At 37.8% G+C, this 21,151-nt stretch overlaps 1 protein-coding gene across 4 annotated transcripts in view; it reads right to left on the bottom strand.

Moving 5' to 3' along the window:
• SMIM14 (small integral membrane protein 14) overlaps positions 1 to 21,151 on the bottom strand; it is a 77,756-nt gene that overhangs the window by 35,402 nt on the left and 21,203 nt on the right. For all 4 annotated transcript variants that reach the window (XM_042984697.1, XM_042984698.1, XM_042984696.1 and 1 more), the window contains one exon: positions 7,441 to 7,545. In XM_042984697.1, coding sequence (XP_042840631.1) covers positions 7,441 to 7,515 — 75 coding nt within the window. In that variant the 5' untranslated portion in view covers positions 7,516 to 7,545. The remainder of the gene's footprint in view (positions 1 to 7,440; positions 7,546 to 21,151) is intronic.

Below are 21,151 nucleotides of genomic sequence, written 5' to 3'. Positions count from 1 at the left end.
ATTGCTTTCTTCTATCCTCCTAATGTTCCCTTGATCACAAATATAGTGTTTTTAAAGGTGCTTGAAGGAGACCAACTGGCAGCAGCAGAACAGAACAGGGCACTAAAGAAATAGTACAAGGCAAGGGCACCTGGGTGGCTCAGTTGGTCAAGTGACTGACTCTTGGTTTCCGCTCAGGTCATAATCTCACAGTTAGTGGGTTCAAGCCCCACACTGGGCTCCGCACTGGCAGTGCAAGACCTGCTTGGGAGTCAGTCTCTCTCTCTCTCTCCCTCTCTGCTCCTCCCCTGCTTGCGCCCTCTCTTTCTCAAAATAAATAAACTTAAAAATTTTATTAAAAAAAGAAAACAAAAGAAACAGCACAGGGCCTAGAGCTAAACTGCCAGAGTTGAATGTGCCTCTGCCACTCTCTGTTCAGCTCTGACACCTGGAAAGAGTGACTTAACTTCTCTGTACCTCAGTTTCCTCATTTGTAAAAGGAAAACTTACATCATGGGCTTAAATTAGTACCTAGACTAACTTGAAACTCCTCAATATAACCATTATTATGAGCTCCAGTATACCCCTTGGAAACCATTCCTATGTATTTACAAACATATACTGACCTACACACACACACATCCCCCACATGTTCTCACACTCCAACCCCACAAAGGCATCTCTATGGCTTTCACTATCTTTTCTCAGATACTTCTAAAGAATGTTTCTTCTTGTATTTATAATAGTTTTTGTGTTCTCCGTTGTTCAAGACATAAAGGTCCATATTTTTTTGATGAATTCTATCTTTTGTCAATATTATTTCCATGTTCCACTTAATTGTTTTGGCTTTGAATTATATTGTGTCTAAGATTAAGAGTACTGCATTCTTTTGAGATAGCTTTTTCCTCACTCCTTTATCACATACCTACTATATATATATATATATATATTTTTTTTTTTTTTTTGAGAGAGAGAGACAGGGTGGGGGGAGAGAGGGGCAAATGGAGGGAGGGAGGGAAAGAGAGAGCGAGAAAGAATCTCAAGGAGCCTCCATGCTGAGTGTGGAGCCCAACTTGGGGCTCAATCCAATGATCCTAGGATCATGACCTGAGCCAAAATCAAGAGTCAGACACTCAACTGACTGAGTCACACAGACACCCTAGTAACTGTCTTCCTTGTAAATAGCATTTCAAGACTCCAATCTATCTCTTTTAACAGGGGATGAGAACCCACTCACACATAACATTTTACTTGTGCTTTCTATGAACTACGCTTCTCTTTCTTCTTGCCTACCTTCATAAGCTTATTTGGGTTTCCTCTTTTTTTTAATGTTTATTTATTTTGAGAGAGTGCATGCACATGAGTGGGGGAAGGGCAGAGAGACAGGGAATGAGAAGGAATATCAAGGAGGCTCCACGCTGTCAGCATAGAGCCCAACACAGAACTCGAACCCACGAACCTGTGAGATCATGACCTGAGCTGAAGTCCAGAGTAGGCCTCTTAACCATCTGAGCCACCCAGGCTCCCCTCCTTTTTTTTTTTTTTTAAACTCTACTTGTCCCCCCATCATATGTTCTCCAATGTGTCAGTACCAGGGCATCGTGGATATCTGAGAGGCAGATCTTCGATTGTTGTGACTGGCTTACATCCCACATGACTTTCAAATGTCCTGCCACCTATTCACATAAGTGAAAAATCTGAGCCTTTAATCTAAGTCCATTAAAAAAATAACAGCAAGATATTTTTTGGTTAGCTGACACTAAATTACCAAGGAATTTAACTGGAATTGAGCATTTAAATCAAAGGAATATTATACTTAGTTTTGTTTACAACTTTACAAAGAATTGTTCACCATTTCAGAAAATCATGTTGCTGGTGATATTTAAGACCAGGACAACATACTTATATGAAGCTGCACTTATAGCCATAACTTGCACAATGATTTTTCATATTAGACACATCTAATTATTTCATCTTGTCTTTGAATGTAGCTAGCTATGCCCAACCACACTGTGGTCCTCTTATTTTCTTCAACTGCTTTCTTGTTTTCCTCTTTATAGTTATTAAAGGAACAGGATGGTGACAGCGTATACAAACAGCTTTCCTTATCAAGGAAGCATGCAGGCAGGCTAGAGAACCTCTTAATGCTCAAAGAGGGAAAGCTTCATTCTAAGGCTTTATATATAGCACATTTCATTTCTGAACCAGGTATTCTTTCTTTTCCTTCCTCTTTTATATCCACTAAAGGTCTGGGGTTACTCTGGCTTCTCTCTTGATCCTTAACATCCAACTAGAAGCCCTCCCCATGAATATTTTCTACTTTTCTTAGAAAGCAGTAACCTGGTTTTAGCCGGTAGCAAAGGCCTCAACCAGTCACCTTACATTCCATGGAGGAAAAAGATACACAACATATCCAGCTACCCAATAGACTCACACCTTGTCTTTTTACTCCTAACTGGAAAGTTTTTGCTTTTTGTTGTTTTAATTTTTATTAGTTATTCATGTATACAATTCAGAGTTAAATAAACACTTTTTCAAGTCTGTTCCGAAAAAAAGCAGTTCCTCATTTCTGCATACCTATTTCTCCTCCCATAGAGGAATGACTTTCACCTTTTAGCTGATTATTTTAGTATTTACCTCCATGTCTTTATAAATATGCATTATTGCTACTTCTTGATTTTTCAGTTTTAAGCAATACCCATTGATTCACCAGTATAGAATAAGAAGACCTAGTTCTCTCTTTTCTGAACCCAACACACATGTACACTCTTTCCATCTGCTAGTAATTAAATCATAAATTGGTTTAGCTCAATAGTTTTAACATTATGACTATGTAAATGCTCTTCACATTTGAACCATGTAGTAAATTATACTTACTTTTTCTTTTCTGTACTATTTTCTGTATTTCCTTAAAGTTAAATGTTCTTTCTTCCCCCCATTTACTTGGTTTTCGAGGACTTTTGACAACTTGTTTTCAGCTTTTTAGATCACAAAATGTCTCAACTCACTAGGTGTTCTATCAATTCATCCTCCTGAAAAAGTCTCTGCTAGAGCTGTGTGACACCCTCTCAATGAAACCAGCTGTCTTGTATCCACAAACCTGACGCACAGCTATCACCTTGGGATTTCCATTCACCATTATCCTGGAAGTTACTTTTGCTTCTTGCATGTGCTAGACCTCTCACTTTCTACACTCAAATCTTAGTCTCCCTCCTTGGTTTATGTCTTCATTTTGGTGAAAAATAGTTCATCCTTTAGCACCTAAGTAATGGTACATGAGAGGATTTTTGAAGATTCTCTCCTATTTGATTGACACTTTGGTTGAATACAGAATGCTGGATTTGTAATAATTTCCTTTCAGAACTTAAAGTCTTTGTGCCAATGCCTTCCAGTTTCGCTATTGAAAAGTCTAAAGTCTTTACAGTATTGATCATTTGTGTGTGACCTGTAAGAGGTCAGAACTGTTAGACAAAATGAGCAAAAGGGAAGAGTGGGGTGGAGAAGGGACAGATCATGTAGGGCTATGTAAATTTTTTTTCACTTTAAGTGTCATGCAGGAGTTTGAGGGAAGGAGAACATTATCTGTTTTATCGAAAATAGATCACTTCAGCTGCTGTAGTGAAACTAAACTTGCAGAAAGTGGGGCATGGCAAGGGGGTGGAAGCAAGGAGACTCATAAAGAGGCTAATTTAATAATCCAGGCAAAAGCTGATGTAGACTAGAACAGGATGCTGCACGGAAAGTGTGAGAAATGTCTGGATTCTAGATATATTTTTAAGGTTGAGTCAAAAGGATTTGTTTCTGCATTAGCTATGAGGCTGAAAGAGTAAAAATTGACACAAAAGGTATTGCCTGAGCAACCAGAATAATGGAGTGAATAGAAGAGACAAGGAAGTTGAAGCCTGGGGGCAAGAAAAGAAGTCTGGTAATGCACATATCACGTGTAAGATGTCTACTAGTTATCTAAATGGAGATGCTGCATCAACACTTGGACATACGAAAGTCTAGAATTCAGGAGCAAGCAGCTCCTTGGCTGCCCTAGCTCTGCAGCACGACTTTGGCTCCCTCTTGTTTTGTCACTTACCCTCCCTTTGATCGTATTCATTTTCCATGCTAGGTTCTCCAGTGTGAGCCACGTACTATCCTTTTAATAGGTCTTTTTCTGCTTAACTCGGTCAGAACTTCTATAACCTATAATAAAGAACCTTAACTGATATCATTACTAAATTAGGAAAAGAATTTAGTTTTAAATTGTGAATGAACAGCACTTTATTAAAATGGAAAGGAAACAATGGTAAAATCTTAACTGCTCCTAAGCTGAAAATATCCCTTGGCAAAGCCCACCTATTTCCACAGAATAGGCAAAACTAAACTGCAGTCCAGTACACAATTAATAATCTAACCATAAATAATCATTAAAATCTCTAAGTGTTCCCAGGTTTTTACTTGCTATTAGCACCTTAAATTCTCAGAATTTGATAATACTCTAACCTACCAGAAAATCCAATTTGGTTATACGAAGTAAAAAGTAACAAAAATTCCAAATTAGAACCTAAAATTAATGAGATGCTACTCTATTGCAAAGATGAGTTCAATGTCTACTTTTAGAAAGATGAGGGTAATAAACCTCTGCTCTGTCATCACCAATATATACCCATGAGTTTTCTGAACAGGCAGACATCTAAATTCTGGTAGTTACAACTAATACAGAAAAATTATACCATCAGATAAACTGCTTTTAAATATAGACTGGGGGGTTAGACTTCCACAGAGTAGTTAAGATAAAGGTACTAAAAACAGGTCTTCTGAAGTGTAAGAGTAGAAGATAACGAAAGCATGAGAGGTATAAAAGCCTAGTACAGTATGAAAGAGTGCTGACAATGTTTAAATGAAAAAAAAAAGATTCTTTTTGTTAAATAACCCTTTTCCTGAGTATATCATAGAAGATACAGAAAACTATAAAAAAAAAAAACCCTCTCACCTTATATTCTACAATCCAGAGATAAACACTGTTAACACTGACAAATTTTCTTCAAGGCTTTTTTTCCTATGCACATGTATATATACGGTGTGTGTGGGTACAGAAAAGCAAGATGATGCTAAATGCCATTTCTAGATGTTGCCTTTATTCATATCACATGTGAATTTCCCTTCTGTTATGATGTAATCTTCAAAGACATTCTTTTAAACCTCTGTATAAGATTCCAGCATATGATCAAACCATGATATAACCACTACTGGCAGACATTTAGGTGGTTTATAACTTTCACTACTAGAAATAATGCTATAGTAAACAGTATTACACATTTCTGAATTTAGAGAAGTTAGAGACTTCATTGCTGAACTTCTGAAGTTAGAGACATTATTTCTGAATTTCTGACGTTAGAGACGTTGTTTCAAAAGATACTCTTTCAGTTTAGAAAGTACTTAATATCGATAAGGTAGGTATGGCCCCAAAATGCTGCTTGGAGTTTAAATAAAAGAAGAAATAAAAACTATAAAGCACAATTCAAATTGAACAAATGTCTATCAAGCCTAATTAGCAAGTTTCCTCATTGAAATCAAGTGAGTTTCTCCTCCCTTCTGGAATCTTCAATACTGCTATCAGGAATTTATACACTAGCAGATCACCCATCCAGCATCACCCATCAGTAATTTACATCATGTGAAAATATCCAGCATAGACTAAAAAATGTACACTGTACACTTTTAAAGGTTTGTAAAATCAAAACCTATTTTCACATGAAGTACTTCACACTAGGATTGCTATCAATAATGTCCCATCAGGTATGAATGTGCCCATTAAAAACAAAACAAAACAAAGCTAAACATGAGTTTTCCTGACAACCTACTGAAGAGAAAAAAAATGTACAGGGGATCATAAAGAGTAGGGCTTAGTTTTAGTCATCTCTAAAAAAAAAAGCAGCAGACCTAAGAGAAAAAAGCATAATAGATACGATGTTAAAAATAAAAAGATGACACTAAGAAAAAAAAGAGGTAGTAACTCTTATTAAAAACTGATCTCCTGGGGCGCCTGGGTGGCTCAGTCGGTTAAGCGGCCGACTTCGGCTCAGGTCATGATCTCGCGGTCCGCGAGTTCGAGCCCTGCGACAGGCTCTGTGCTGACAGCTCAGAGCCTGGAGCCTGTTTCAGATTCTGTGTCTCCCTCTCTCTGACCCTCCCCTGTTCATGCTCTGTCTCTCTCCGTCTCAAAAATAAATGTTAAAAAAAAAAAAAAAAAAAAAAAAAGAAAAACTGATCTCCTGGGAAAATTTACCAGTTAAATTACAAGTCTATTTTTTGTGCCTAGCATCACATTTGAAAAAAAAATTTTTGCCTTACCCTGAAATTTAGACATAAAAGCTACCAGCTATTTAACATCATAAATCAGAGAAAATATTTTAAATATTCTCTCCTTAGACTCATCTATTTTTACATCAAGTTGTCAGAGATATAACATTCTTATTTTATTTCTATAACCACAAGTCTTATTAATTTTATAAGTTCTTATTTTATTGATTTCCCTGTAAGAAATTTTTTAGGATCATAAGTCCTAGCATATGTTGACTCTAAAAGGAGTATCATTCACAAGAAACACACTTCTGATCACTACATACAGACACTGAGTCCGCGGAAAACCTGCTTATTAACCACCAACAACTCAAATATTTGAGCAAATGTTTGTTCCTGCCTTTATTACCTGGTCTATGATAATATACCTCTTTACAAAAGCTTTCTAGAACAACAAAATGTTATGTCTAACATAATAATAATACAATATACTTTATTGTTAATAGTCAAATTTCTTCTTTCGTACATAAAAAAAGTATAAAGTCCTGTATTTAATACATAAAGACTCCTGTATTTAAGATTATAGAGACTAGGAGAGTCTTAAAAACTTTACAAATTCAAATCTCACAACAATCAATTCAATGAGACTATCTAAAGCATGTTGTTCAGAAACCCGCCTCTGTCAAATAATTGATTTGGACTTGGAAATGCTTTACATAGAAATTTTTATTCTCATGCCATTTATTGGAGTAGGATTTGAACCATGTCACAATAGGAACTATGACTTCATAGCAGTTTATCAGGTAAACAAGCTCCATATAGCTGAAGACTATATATTTGTTAATATAGAACAGAAAAGGCTACACACAAATGTGTCACCTTCCCGTGATGGTGATTTCACCAAAAGAAATCTACCATAAATAAAAGGTAGCAATCTGTTTTTTGTTTTTTTGTTTTGTTTTGTTTTGATCTCTAATAGAAGAATTGCTGGCAAGCACTTTAACCACTATGACTTAAACCATTGTGGAATTTCAATTATGAAATAATTTTAGTGACCATCAGATGAAAATTCTCCAATAACCAACATTCCCCCCCGACCCTCCACCCCCCAAAAAACAGGACAGAAGGGATATAGTTCAATTCTGAATAGGACCATCCCATTCATCTCACCAGATTGATCAGCCTTCTCATCGCATGTTCATGAGAGCAAACACATTCACAGGGATCGAATCCACCTTCTGCCATGATTTCCCAGTTTAACTTGACTGTTTAAATCTAGGAGGAAGGAAAAAATGTTGTAAGACTACTGTTCAGTTATTCTTTCCCTTAAGCTATGAAAAATTCTTAATATAACAGGTCTCTTAACTAATAGTTCTCTTAAACTAAGGATAGTTCATATTTATTATAAACTATGTAATTTATGAATCCACACAAATGGTTGCCTACCTGTTCTGCCATCAGACTAATTTCCTACAAATGTGAATGTCTTCTGATGTTCTATACTGGGCCCTCCTGTGAAACAGATGATGCCAGAGTCCTACTCTGCTTAATAATTTAATTCTTTGTTAGCTATAGTACTGCTATAGAATAAATGTTTGTGCCCCTGCTAAAATTCATATTGTTAAAAAGGAGACAGCAGAAGTGAAATAAATCAGTCAGAGAAGATATCATATGTTTTCACTCATAATTGGGATTTGAGAAACTTAACAGAAGACCATGGCGGGGAAGGGAAGGAAAAAAAAGTTACAAACAGAGAGGAAGGCAAACCACAAGAGACTCTTAAATACAGAGAACAAACTGAGTGAGGGTTGATGGGGTAAATGAGCGATGGGCATTGAGGGCACTTGCTGGGATGAGCACTTGGTGTTGTATGTGAGTGATGAATCATAGGAATCTACTCCTGAAGCCAAGAGCACACTGTATATTAGCTAACCTGACAATAAATTATATAAAAATAAATAAAAATTAAAAAAAATAAAAAGGAGATACCAGGCAACAAAATGGAGTCACTTGTGCTAAACTCCATGTCAGCAAGCCAAGTCCTAATAACCTATCTAATCACAGTTTCAACCTCCCCCTACCCCGTCAAGAATGGTAACCTTTAGCCAGTCAACATGGAATTATCTCACTAGTCAGCACTAGTGAGATAATCCATCCACAAACCCCTTCCATTCCCTGTAGGAAGGTGACCTTGCCTAAAACAATGCATTCTTTGCTAATAATTTCCCTTCTCCACCCCCTTTCTGCCTTTAAAAACCTTTCCTTTTATACAGCTTGGTGGAGCTCCTTGCTATTTGTTACATGGGACACTGCTCAACTCATGAATTGTTGAGTAAAGCCAAATCTTTACATTTACTCAGTTTAATTTTTGTTACTTAAAGAATTTGGTGAAGGCAGCAGGACTAAAGGAGACTTCTGACATCTTTGGGGACAACAAGAAACATAGGTGTGGTACCCCATGAAATATTCAAGTTTACTTTCTTTCTAGCCATTTCTGAGGGCCATCACGGAGTTCTTGTCAGTTCTGAGCTCCGTACTCTTTGCTGAGCTCTTAAGCTAACTGGCTTTCCAGTCCAGGGCTCAATGGGTCAGCTTGAGCTGGCACACAGTTCCATCTGAAACCTGAGTCCCTACCTCTTGGCTCAGTCCACAATGTTTGGAATACCCTTCCAGTTCTAGTCTATAGTCTCCACTTACTGCGATTTGGTGGTTTAGTCTTTTCCCCAGTTCCAATCCACAGTCCCCATTTTACTGGAGTCTGCTGGTTTAACCCATGCTAGGAATCAGTGATGGTAGGTAAAGCCTTCTCTTGGCCAGTCTATGGTAACATGTTATGGTTGCCGCTGCTATGTTAGGGTGCACATGTTTGTCTTATTTTGTATAGATAAGGGCTATAACTAACAGGAATCACATAAAAAAAAAAAAAGCCACAAAAATTGGTGGTGGGCACTGGCACAATACTTCAGAGCTGTTAGTATATTCATTACCTAACTCAAAGACTCTGACATCAAGCTGGTCACAGAACAGGTTAGGCTGACTCTAGGTCACCTGCCAAACTCAAGAAAACTTCTGTGCAACGATGTATACTGTACAATTACCAACCCAGAGGCACATCCCTTTTAGGTATTAGCTCAGCTCTGAGAAACCTAAACTTGGCTTATGGGATCCTTAAACTCTAAACAGTCAAGCATATTTCCTTCCGGCACCTGTGCTTATTTTATGCCTAAGAACTATGGTCCAGAAGACACAAATATTAATAGAAGTGGCAAAATTTTGCGAAGATTTTTTGTGTCCTGAGAACTTGGCTTGGTAACCATCAGATTGGCAGCCCCAAAATATGGCCAGACATAAATGTGGGTTACACCCCATTTGTGACTAGATATGGCTGCACAGAAAAGGCGAGTTAAATTCTAATTGTGACTAGGGTCCTACCAAACTGCTACCAGTCGTCAGAGGAATTACAACCTAGAATTACAATGGCCATTATGAGAAATGTTCCAATTAGATAAGAGAATTTAACAAGTGCCCTTAAAAGCAAGGGCTTCCAAATCAAACAGAATGGGATACTACTTTAATTGGTATGCAGGAGACTCCAAAAGGCTTCAAAATTCCAAAATAGCTTCATTAAAAGATTTGTTATAAAAGCCTAGTGAAAAATTAAAGATGTAAAAAGTACTTAAAAGCAAAAAAACTGATATAACTCTTACTGTTTTCCTCTATCCTCCTTTATTTGAATATTCATTCTAGTACTCCTCTGAGTTGCCTTTATGGACCATAAACAAAAGTCTGCCAAGTTAATGACCTTTCAGTCATTCCCATACCTGACCTCAAAGGAGGGCTCCTCTCAAATGGGACTCTAAGAGATTTTCTGGCAAAATGCTACATTATTCTCTTAAATAGCCAAAGAAAAACTAACATTAAAAATAAAAAATCTTGCCAAATTCTGGTAAAAAACGGAGCTACAGATGGGATCCTGGAAAAACTGGAAGAAGCTGGCTAAGGATGAACATTCTCATTAGAGTTAGCACTCTGAGATCTGTCTGTAGTACCCAGTAAAAAAAGGAAAATAAGTTACCTTTTGCACTTTCGTTGGGAATCCCTCCCATATATCCAAGGGGGAGTTACTCAATATGGCAAGAAATGTTTGCTGTTTGTCCCAGATGAAAACTGACAAGACACCTAAAAGAATTTTTAAGTAGCTCTGTGACTGGAAATAGGCTAGATTGAAAGCTGACATACAGAGCCTGTTAAGAATGTTTTTTTAGGCCTCCTCCCCTAAGCTAAAATGAAATTAGGTACCCAGAAGGAAAGGAAAAATCTTTTAAAGTCTTTGTAAAAGTCTTTACTAAAAAAAAAAAAAAAAAAAAAAAAAAGTGTAATTAGATGGGTGGATCAACCTATGATGTCACTCGAATTGCAACCTCATTCTTTGAGGAATTGAAAGCAATTGTCTACATCTTACAAATCTTAGCAAAATTAGAAATGCAGCTCTAGAGGCAATTCAATGTTCACCTATTCCTTTTACTAATTCTAAAACCTCCTTGTTTAGCTCCTATATATTTATTTATCTCTTATTTACCAAAGTCCTCAGGGGAACCTGAATTCTTCCCCCATGCCTTTAAGGTGTAAATATAGGGGCGCCTGGGTGGCTCAGTAGGTTAAGCATCCGACTTCCGGTCAGGTCATAATCTCAAGGTTTGTGGGTTCAAGTCCCGCGTCAGGCTCTGTGCTGATAGCTTGGAACCTGGAGCCTGTCTTGGATTTTATGTCTCCCTCTCTCTCTGCCCTTCCCCCACTCATGCTCTCTCTCAAAAACAAACATTAAAAATTCTTTTTCAAAGATGTAAATGTACATACATTTTTAAATAAGAACTGTCTGTTTAAAGACAGTTTTTATTTTTATTTTACTTTGAGAGAGAGACCATGTGGGCAAGTAGGGAAGGGGGAGAGGGAGAGGGAAAGAGAGACGCCCAAGCAGGTTCTGCACTGTTAGCACAAAGCCCCCAATGTAGAGCTTACTTTAAAAAACAAAAACAAAAACAAAAACAAAACACAGGGGTGCCTGGGTGACTCAGTTGGTTAAGCGTTGGACTCAATTTCAGCTCAGGGCATGATCCCATGGTTGGTGGGTTTGAGCCCAGCATCAGGCTCTGTGCTGGCAATGCAGAACATGCTTGGGATTCTCTCCCTCTCTGCCCCTCGCCTGTTAGCGCTCTCTCTCTCAAAAATAAATAAAATAAAAATAAATAAAAATAAATAAAAAATTTAAAAAAACAAAAACAAAAAACAGCTCTGTTTAACTGGCTTAAAAATAAGTGCTTATGGGGGCGCCTGGGTGGCTCAGTCAGTTAAGTGTCTGACTCGGTTTCAGCTCAGGTCACGATCTCACAGCTTTGTGGGTTCAAGCCCCACATTGGGCTCAGTGCTGGCAGTACAGAGCCTGCTTGGGATTCTCTCTCTCCCTCTCTAGCTGCCCTTCCCCCACTCGTGCTGTCTCTGTCTCTCTCAAAATAAATAAATAAAATAAACAAAAAAAATTTTAAAAAGTGCTTATGAAGTACTTGTAAATCTCAGAAATATAATAGAAGTGAACCCAAGTGTTTTTCAAGTTCACATGATCTAGTTCAATTTTCAGTATAAAAGCCAGTTAAAGTGTGTTGGTTTAATTTAAAGCAGGCATGTCCTTAGAGTTATCAGACTAAATACAAACTTTTACTCTGCCTGAGTTTACTAGTCAAATAAGTTCATTTTATCTCTCACAAAATTTGTCAGCTAAAAAAACATCTTGGGGAAATGGCTGGTCTTGTCTAAGGTCTAATGGCTTTTGTGGGTAATCTAAACATAATTGTTAAAAACAATCAAATAGATGTTAAATAGAATAAAAAGTTTTAGGTAAATTTTAGTTTCTCCCAAATCTTTTGGTAACCCGAAACCTTAAAGTTTTATTAAGTTAGATGATAATTTAAGTTAAATTCATTAAATATCCAGATCATTTCCAAATAAGATAAAATACTGAAACACTAATTACTGAACATAGGTTTATTGATTTTTTGGTTTCATTTTACAGAGGAACTAAAGATATTTGGGGAAAGCATGTTTCTAGAAATTATAAAAGTACTTATTTAAAAAAAATTTTTTTATAGAGAGGGAACGTGCACACACACACACGTGTGTGTGCCCAAGTGAGGGAAGGGCAAGGGGCGAAGGAGCAACAAAATTTCAAGCAGGCTCTGCACCCAGTGCAGAGCCCAGTGCTGGGTTTGATCTCACAACTATGAGATCATCACCTGAGCCAAAATGAACAGTCAGACACTTAACCGACTAAGCCACTCAGACACCCCTAAAAAGTATTTAAACTCTGCCAAGCCACAGGATGTTAATGCAAATGACAGTTCACAACTGTTTACTTTTTTATTTTCACTAGAAGCTAAGATTTCTAAAGGTTAAAAACTTTAATATGTGTAATTAAGCTGTAAGAAATAATAAGGGAAACCTCTCCATATTCAAGGAAAGTCGGATGTGTGTTTTCGGTTAAAAGTGGACTGGATCCTGAATTCCAGGTTCCCTCAAATATTTGGCTATGACACATCAAGCTAATGTTCCCAGTTTTCTCCCACTCTTCTGATTTGGAATCATTAAAGAATAAAGACTGTCCTTAAATCTCCTTGAAAGGTCCTCCTCACTACACAGATGATAGGGGCTTGAACCTTAGATACACATTTCAAAGCTGACAAACTGCACCTGACATCTGGTCCTGCACAAACACTGGGGACCTCTACATCAAATTGACTAGGAAGATTAGCTAACAGCAAGATGCTTCCTCCCAAGACACTGGATCAAGACTTTAACTAAACATGAATACTAAATACTTTAAACATGAAACCCTTTCTTCTTCACTTTCTTTTCTTTACTCTGGCACTGGCCTGGAAAGATAATACTACCACCTCCCAGGCCACTGCTAAGGCCAGTGGAATTTAGAACTTTTTATTTCAGGCTAGGAGAAAACCTAACTGACCCCTGACTATGACGAGCAAACACAATTCTTGTGAATGAATCTATTAACAATACTGCCTGAACAGGAATGGTTTGTGCCCTCACAGGGTTTGTCTTTGTCTGCAGTGGTTATCATTCTCCTTGGGCCTATAAATGCTTAGACAGTCGGTGCAGATTCAGGCAAGGCCTCTTTGGTTACCAAAGTGTGCTCCTTTTGGTCAACTCTTCTGAGCTTACATTGTCAAGTTAGAAAAGACCTACCAGGAGGCTTTCAGGATTCAAGATTCACTATCTTTGGCAGGGCCCTACTTCCATGGTTAGGAGTAAATGTAAATGAGGCTATGATTAGAAACTTTCCCTTAACTCTTGAAAGTATTGTAAAATCTACAATAGCTATCCAACAAAAACCCTTAGACTGCCTGGCCACAGTTGTTTTTGATAACAGAATAGCCCTTGTTCATCTTTTAGCTGAGCAAGGAGGTATCCGTGCTATGGCCACTACTACCTGCTATACCTGGATTAACATTTCTGAGAAAGTGGAAACTCAGTTACATAAGATCACTGAGCAAACCACTTGGCTTAAAAAGATGAGCTCCTTGGAGTGCCTGGGTAGCTCAATTGGTTGAGTGTCCAACTCTTGATTTCAGCTCAGGTCATAGTGAGTTCGAGCCCCACATTGGCTCTCTGCTGTCAGTGCAGAGCCTGCTTCAGATCCTCTGTCCCCCGCTCTCTGCCCCTCCCCTGCTTGTTCTCTCTCTCTCTCTCTCTCTCTCAAAAATAAATAAAACATTTAAAAAATTATTTTAAAAAAATTTTAAAAAGGTAACCATGGTCTTTCTTTGACTTGACTTACTTGATTTTCATTGGTTTTGGTCTTGGGGATCATAGCTCTGAAGTGCACTCCAAACTTTGGGAAATTATCTTCTAATAATCATAATAATCTCCTGCCACATTGTATTCTCTCAAAATACATGCATGTTCCTAGCTACTAGCTACCATGCAAATAATCTCACTAAGATGAGAATATCAGAAAAGGAACAAAGAGAATGACTGACTTAAAAACTGTTAACCTGGGGGGTGCCTATCTGGCTCAGTTGATAGGATGACTCTTGCTCTCGAGATTATGAGTTCAAGTGTCACACTGGGTGTAGAGATTAAAAATAACTGTGAACCTGAAGTTGCGGCCTATTACGGAGACTAAGCAGAAAAGAAAAAAGGTAACAACCTATGAATACCCCAAATAAAAAACGTACAAAATCGGTGAGAACTTCAGAGCTGAGAGTGGAACTAATGTCTTAAATTGTGATCACATCTCTCAGTTAAGCTGAGAGTCTCATCAAAAGGGGTGAATTGTTAAAAAGGAGACAGCAAGTCAAAATGGAGTCCCTTGTGCTAAATTCCGTATCAGGAAACCAAGACTTAATATACAACCTGACTGAAGTTTTGACCCCCCCAGGAATGCAACTTTTAACCAGTCAACAAGGAATTTCCTAGTCAGCACTAGTAAGATAATCTTCCTGATAGACCCTTCCATTCCCCTTAGGAGGTTGACCTTGCCTAAAACAATGCATTCTTTGCTAATAATTTCCTTTTCTACCCCCTTTCTATCTTTAAGAACCTTTCTTTTTCTAAAGCTCAGCAGAGCTCCTTTCTATTTGCTAAACAGGATGCTGCCCAATTCATGAATTGTTGGATAAAGCTAATTTTATCTTTAAATTTACTCAATTGAGTTTTTTGTTATTTAACAATATGTTGAGGCCTTAATAGCCAATTTGATGGTATTTGGAGACAGGACCTTTGGGAGTAATTAGGTCATGAGAGTGGATCTTTATCAATGGATTTGGTGTCTCTAAAGAAGAGACGTGAGAATGATCTCTCTCCGTATATCATGTGAAGAACACATAAACCAGGAAGAGGGGGTGCCTGGGTGGTTAAGCAGGTTGAGCATCAGACTCTTGATTTTGGCTCAGGTCATGATCCCAGGGTCATGGAATCAAGCCCCACATCAGGCTCCTCGCTGAGTATGGAGCCTGCTTGGGACTCTCTCTCTCCCCCCCCCTCTACCCATCTCCCCCTGCTCACTCTAGCTCTCTCTCACAAATAAAAAAAAAATAAAGTAAAAAAATAAAATAAAAATAAATTTTTTAAGATGAGTCCAAAAAAAAAAAAAAAGGAAGAGGGCCCTCACCAAACTCTGAATCTGCCTGCACCTTAATCATGCACCTACCAGACTCCAGAACTATGACAAATAAATGTTTGTTGTCTAAGCCACTCATTCTCTGGTATTTTGCTGTAACAGCCCAAACTAACAAAGAGAATTTTGCAGCCTCTATCCTACCAAGAAAGCTTTCTGAAGGAAAAAAAAATGTTATCTAAAATGATACCAATGTGGCAGGCGGGGGGGGGGGGGGGGGGGGGGGGGGGAAGGGTGCATGAAGTAACTGGACAAAAGCAAGGAAATAACTAGGAAGATTTGAAAAATAACAGTAACAAGTGAGAGGCCAAGATGGCTAACTAATATTTAAAAGAATTTTTTTTAATGTATATTTTTGAGAGAGAGAGAGGGAGGGAGAGAGAGAGAGGGAGACAGAGGATCTGAAGCAGGCTCCAGGCTCTGAGCTGTCAACATAGAGCCTGACATGGGGCTCAAACTCACGAACCATAAGATCATGACCTGAGCCGAAGTCAGACACTTAACTGAATGAGCCACCCAGGTGCTCCATGGCCAACTAATATTTAAGATTTAAGATCAATGGAACAATTCATAAATTAACTAAAGGGAACTTCATTCAATCAAAAAACATTCAGTACCTGTATTAGGCATTAGAAATATAAAAATGAGGGGGGTGGCTGGGTGGTTCAGTTGGTTGAGCATCAGACTCTTGATTTTGGCTCAGGTCATAATTTCATGGTTCATGAGTTCAAGCCCCGTGTCAAGCTCTGTGCGTTGACAGTGTGGAGCCTGCTTGGGATTCTCACTCTGCCACTCCCCCTCTCTCTCAAAATAAATAAACTTAAAAAAAAAAAAAAAAAAAGAAATATAAAAATGAGCAAAATCTGATACAGTTCTTCCCTAACAGTGTTCACATTCTAATATCAAGACAGATAATTACCTAAATATTTTTAAAATTATAAATACAAACTTGTAAATGCTATAAAAGATAAATGGACCAAGGGGTACTGAGATGGCTCAGTTGGTTAAGTGTCTAACTCTTGATTTCAGCTCAGGTCATGATCTCATGGTTTCATGAGTTCAAGCCCCACGTTGGACTCTGTACTGATGGTGCAGAGCCTGCTTGGGATCTTCCCTCTCTCTCTGCCCCTCTCCCACTCGCACTCATGCTCTGTCTCTCTCAAAATAAATAAACTTTAAAAAAAAAAAGATAAATGGGCCAAAAGACTGAAAACACAAACCACAAAATGAGAGAAACTATTTGCCTATCACATATCTGATAAGAGTTTAATATCCAGAATATACAAAGAATCCCTCTAACACAAGAAAAAAACCCACAATTTTTACATGGGCAAAAGACTTGAATAGACATTTCTCTAAAGATATATAAATGACCCATAAGCATATGAAAAAATGTTCAATGCCATTAATCATTAGGGAAATATAAATCAAAATCATGAGATACCGCTTTACACCTATTAGGATGACTATCATAAAAAAAAAAAAAAAGATAAGGGGCGCCTCAGTGGCTCAGTCAGTTGTGTCAGACTCTTGATTTTGGCTCACAGTTCCTGAGTTTGAGCCCCACGTGGGGCCCCGGGCTCACAACATGGAGCCTGCTTGAAATCCTCTCTTTCCCTCTATCTCTGCCCCTCCCCTACTAATGCCCACGTGCTCTTTCTCAAAAAATAATAAACAAAAAAAAAGTCATGTGAAGAAATTAGAAAGAACCCTTTTGTATTGCCCATGGGAACATAAAATGGTATAGCCTCTCTAGAAAACAGTTTGGTGGTTCCTCAAAAAGTTAAACATAGAATTATCAATGGCCCACCAATTCCACTTCTAGGTATATACCCTAAAGATTTGAAAATGGACTCAAACAGATAGTTGTATGCTAAGTATGCATCACAGCATTATTCATGATAGCCAAAAAGTGGAAACAACCCACAAGTCCATCAACTGATAAATGGACAAAATGTGGTATATGCACACAATGAAATAATATTCAGCCATAAAAAAGAATGGAGTTCTGATATACCATGAAACATTATGCTAAGTGAAATAAGTCAGACACAAAAGGACAAATATTGTAGGATTCTACTTACATGAAATATCTAGAATAAGAAAATTCATACAGAAAGTAAAATGGTAATTTCAAGGGGCTGGGGAAGAAGGGATTGGAGAGTCACTGCTTAACAAGTACAGAGTTTCTGTTTGGGATGATAGAAAAGTTTTGGAAATACATAGTGGTGATAACTGTACAACACTGTGAGGGTAATTAATGCAACTGAACTATAAACTTGAAAGAATGGTTAAAATGGCAAAAGTTGTTATATTTGTTTTACTAAAATTTAAAAAAGAAAAAAACATTCTAGTTGTCCAGGACTAGAGTGAGGGCTTGAGGAGAAATGAGGACTGACTGCTAAATGGTACTGGCCTTCTTCCGGGGTAAAGATAATGTTCTAAAATTGATTATGGTGATGGTCACACAACTTCATGAATATACTAAAAGCCACTGCATTTTACTTACACTTTAACTGTTGCATTGTATGGTGTGTGAATTACGTCTCAATAAAGTTGTTATTCAAAAAAAAAAAAAAAAAAAAAAGGCACCTAAATGGTGCCTAGACAGCACATACAGGTTCTAAACTTATCTAATCAGGGAAGAATTTATCAAGAAGTTAACTTTAGGGGGCGCTTGGGTGGCTCAGTTGGTTAAGCGTCCAACCCCTGGTTTAGGCTCAGATCATGATCTCAGGGTTTATGAGTTCAAGCCCCACATACAGAGCCTGTTTGGGATTCTCCCTCCCTCGCTCCTCTCTCTGCCCCTCCTGTGCACGCTCTCTCTCTCAAAATAAATTTTAAAAAAAAGTTAACTTTGAGTTTAAAACGGAAGGATGCACTGGAATACAGTAGGGCAAGAAAGAAGGTGTGAGGACAGAGGTCCAGACACAAAGGGAAAAGCTGGGTAAAGACCCTGGAGTAAGAGTATGACATAGTGGAAGAACTCAAAGAAAGCCACAATGTGCTGGCATCCAGAGAGCAAGAGTAGCCTGAAATGAGACCAGAGAGGTCAAGAGATGGGCCACACACAGTGCTTTAGGCCATGGTCAAGATTAAGTCTTCATCCAAATAGCAATGTGAAGCCCATAAAAGGTTTTATGCTGGTATGTTTCGAAAAGATCATCTCAGCTGCATTACGGAAAACAGGAGGGAAGCTAATCAATATAGGAAGCCTAGTCAAAATGCTCTTTGAATAGGTCAGAGATAATGGTGTCCTTTCTAGAATTATCTAGGTTTGATGACAGCATATTAAGTTACTGAAGGGAAGACAAATTATTCCGTAAGTGATGTAAGGCACAGCTGGCTCCCTACCCTCATTCCTTACACTAAAACAAATTCTAGACGCGTTAGTGATTTGACTTTTTAAAATAAGGCCACACATAGAAACAATCAACTAGAGCAATGGATTAGAATAGAATGCCCACATTGGGGCACCTGGGTGGCTCAGTTGGTTAAGCATCCAACTTCGGCTCAGGTCATGATCTCACGGTTCTTGGGTTCAAGCCCTGCATCAGGCTCTGTGCTGCCGGCTCAGAGCCTAGAGCTTGCTTCGAATTCTGTCTCCCTCTCTCTTTGCCCCTCTCCTGCTTGCACGCACGTGCACACTCTCTCTCAAAAATAAACAAACATTAAAAAAAAAAAAAAGAATGCCCACAAACTGACACATGATTTTTGAGGGGGAATTTATAAAGGTACCACTTTCAACAATCAACTATTAATAAGTGCTAAGATAACTTTTTTTTAAATTTTAGTATGATGCATACATAAAAGAGTGGAAAAATATACATCCAACTGAAAAAGTGATTAGCTGTAGGGAAAAGAATGTAATTTTAAGGACAGACTTTCATTTTGTCAATTTTTAAACATTTCTTACAATGAATGTGTACCCATATATTAAGACTTTAAAAATATAGAAAAAGTTTAACTTTTAAAAGTCACAAATTTTTAACTACAAGAAGACAAGTGGGATATATGCAGAACATAAATCCGAGAAACTATAAAGGAATAATACTTTTGTGACAGCCAAAAATTACAAAAATTTCTATCAACCAAAAATATACTGTAAAATAAAAAGACAAAGAACTTGGAGAAACACTTGCAACACATATTAGGTTAATTTCCTTAATTTACAGGAAACTCTGAAAAGTCAATGCAGAAATGGCAACCTAACAAAAAAATGAGCAAAGGTCACATTTCACAGAAAATACAGAGGCAATGAACAAAAAACAAAAGAGGTGCAAATCAAAGTATCACTTTCATCTATCAGAAGATTGGTAAAAATTAATTTATCTAGTTAACTTGGATATCCATATCCAAATAAACACACAATGTTGTTGTATAAGGATGTTCATTGTTTATAAGAGGAAAAAATGATAAAGCAAAGTGTATATCCTTTATCCCTGTGGTTCTGATTAAATAAATGATAGTATGAGTACAAAAAACCCTACACAGCTGTTGAAAAGAATGAGGCGGATTTCTTTGTAATGATTTGGGGAAATATCCAAGATAGACTGAGGTGAAATCAAGTTGCACAACAGTCAGTGCAAACCTACTTCCCATCTAGTATCTTCTTAGATCTGTTTGCCTGGGCTAAGCAGGAGTTGAGGGTTGGAAGGGGAAGAAGAGTTGCCAACCACCTAAGCTGGAGAGCCTAACTCTCCAGAAGGTAGGAAATACCAAATACAAACTCTGACTACCTCACAGGTTTGTCTGACCCCAACTTTAAAAAAAAGGGGGCACCTGGGTGGCTCAGCTGGTTAAGTGGCCAACTTTGGCTCAGGTCATGATCTCACGGTTCGTGGATTCAAGCCCCGAGTTGGGCTCTGGGCTGACAGCTCAGAACCTGGAGCCTGCTTTGGATTCTGTGTCTCCCTCTCTCTCTCTGCCCCTCCCCTACTCATACTGTCTCTCAAAAATAAATAAACATTAAAAAATATTAAAAAAAAAAAAAGATTAGCCTTCATGTCAGAGAACGGACTATACATATCTAACACAGAAAACCTGAAAGTAAATATATCCTACCCTTACAGATAAAATTCACCCTTGAAAGCCTGTTTCTCACCTCTTTGCAAATTGTATAGGGATAAAAGAGCTCAGACTGTACTGGTGTAGACATAAGCAAATACTGGTCCACTTATAATACTGGTCCTTCCTTCCTATCTGTGCCTCCCCAGGCCAATAAAATGCCATTTGAAATTAAAAGATACTATAAGTTTTTAAATATGAAATTCAAATACTAAAATGCCTAATACCTACCGAGTTCTGCAGCCTCTGAACACCAAAATGCTAACAAATTGTCTTTTATAAAGGGAGACCTGTACCTATCATCATCCATAAAAATTGTAAAACACAGCTAGTTTCAAGTCTCCTTTTAATTCATTTGATTGGCAAAATTAGATTCCACCAATATCACCATCACCTCCACCTGCAAAAAGTCCACAGCTTCTTGAGGGCAGGAACCTATTTTAGTCATCACTCTGTCTCCAAACAACTCCTTTGCTGCTTAAGCCACAGCCATTAATAAATATTTGTTGAATTTCTGAAGTTTCTTTTCTCTGTATCTATATGCCAGGAGCATGTAAATCACCTAGAATTTTAAAGTATATGTCAGTATTAACTAGTTCCAGTAAAATGAGAAAACGCACTTATAAA

The sequence above is a fragment of the Panthera tigris genome, chromosome B1 (genome assembly GCF_018350195.1).
Source record: "Panthera tigris isolate Pti1 chromosome B1, P.tigris_Pti1_mat1.1, whole genome shotgun sequence".
NCBI lineage: Eukaryota > Metazoa > Chordata > Mammalia > Carnivora > Felidae > Panthera > Panthera tigris.
The sequence above is the reverse complement of the archived record's forward strand: the minus strand, read 5'-3'. Positions and strand labels throughout refer to the sequence as shown.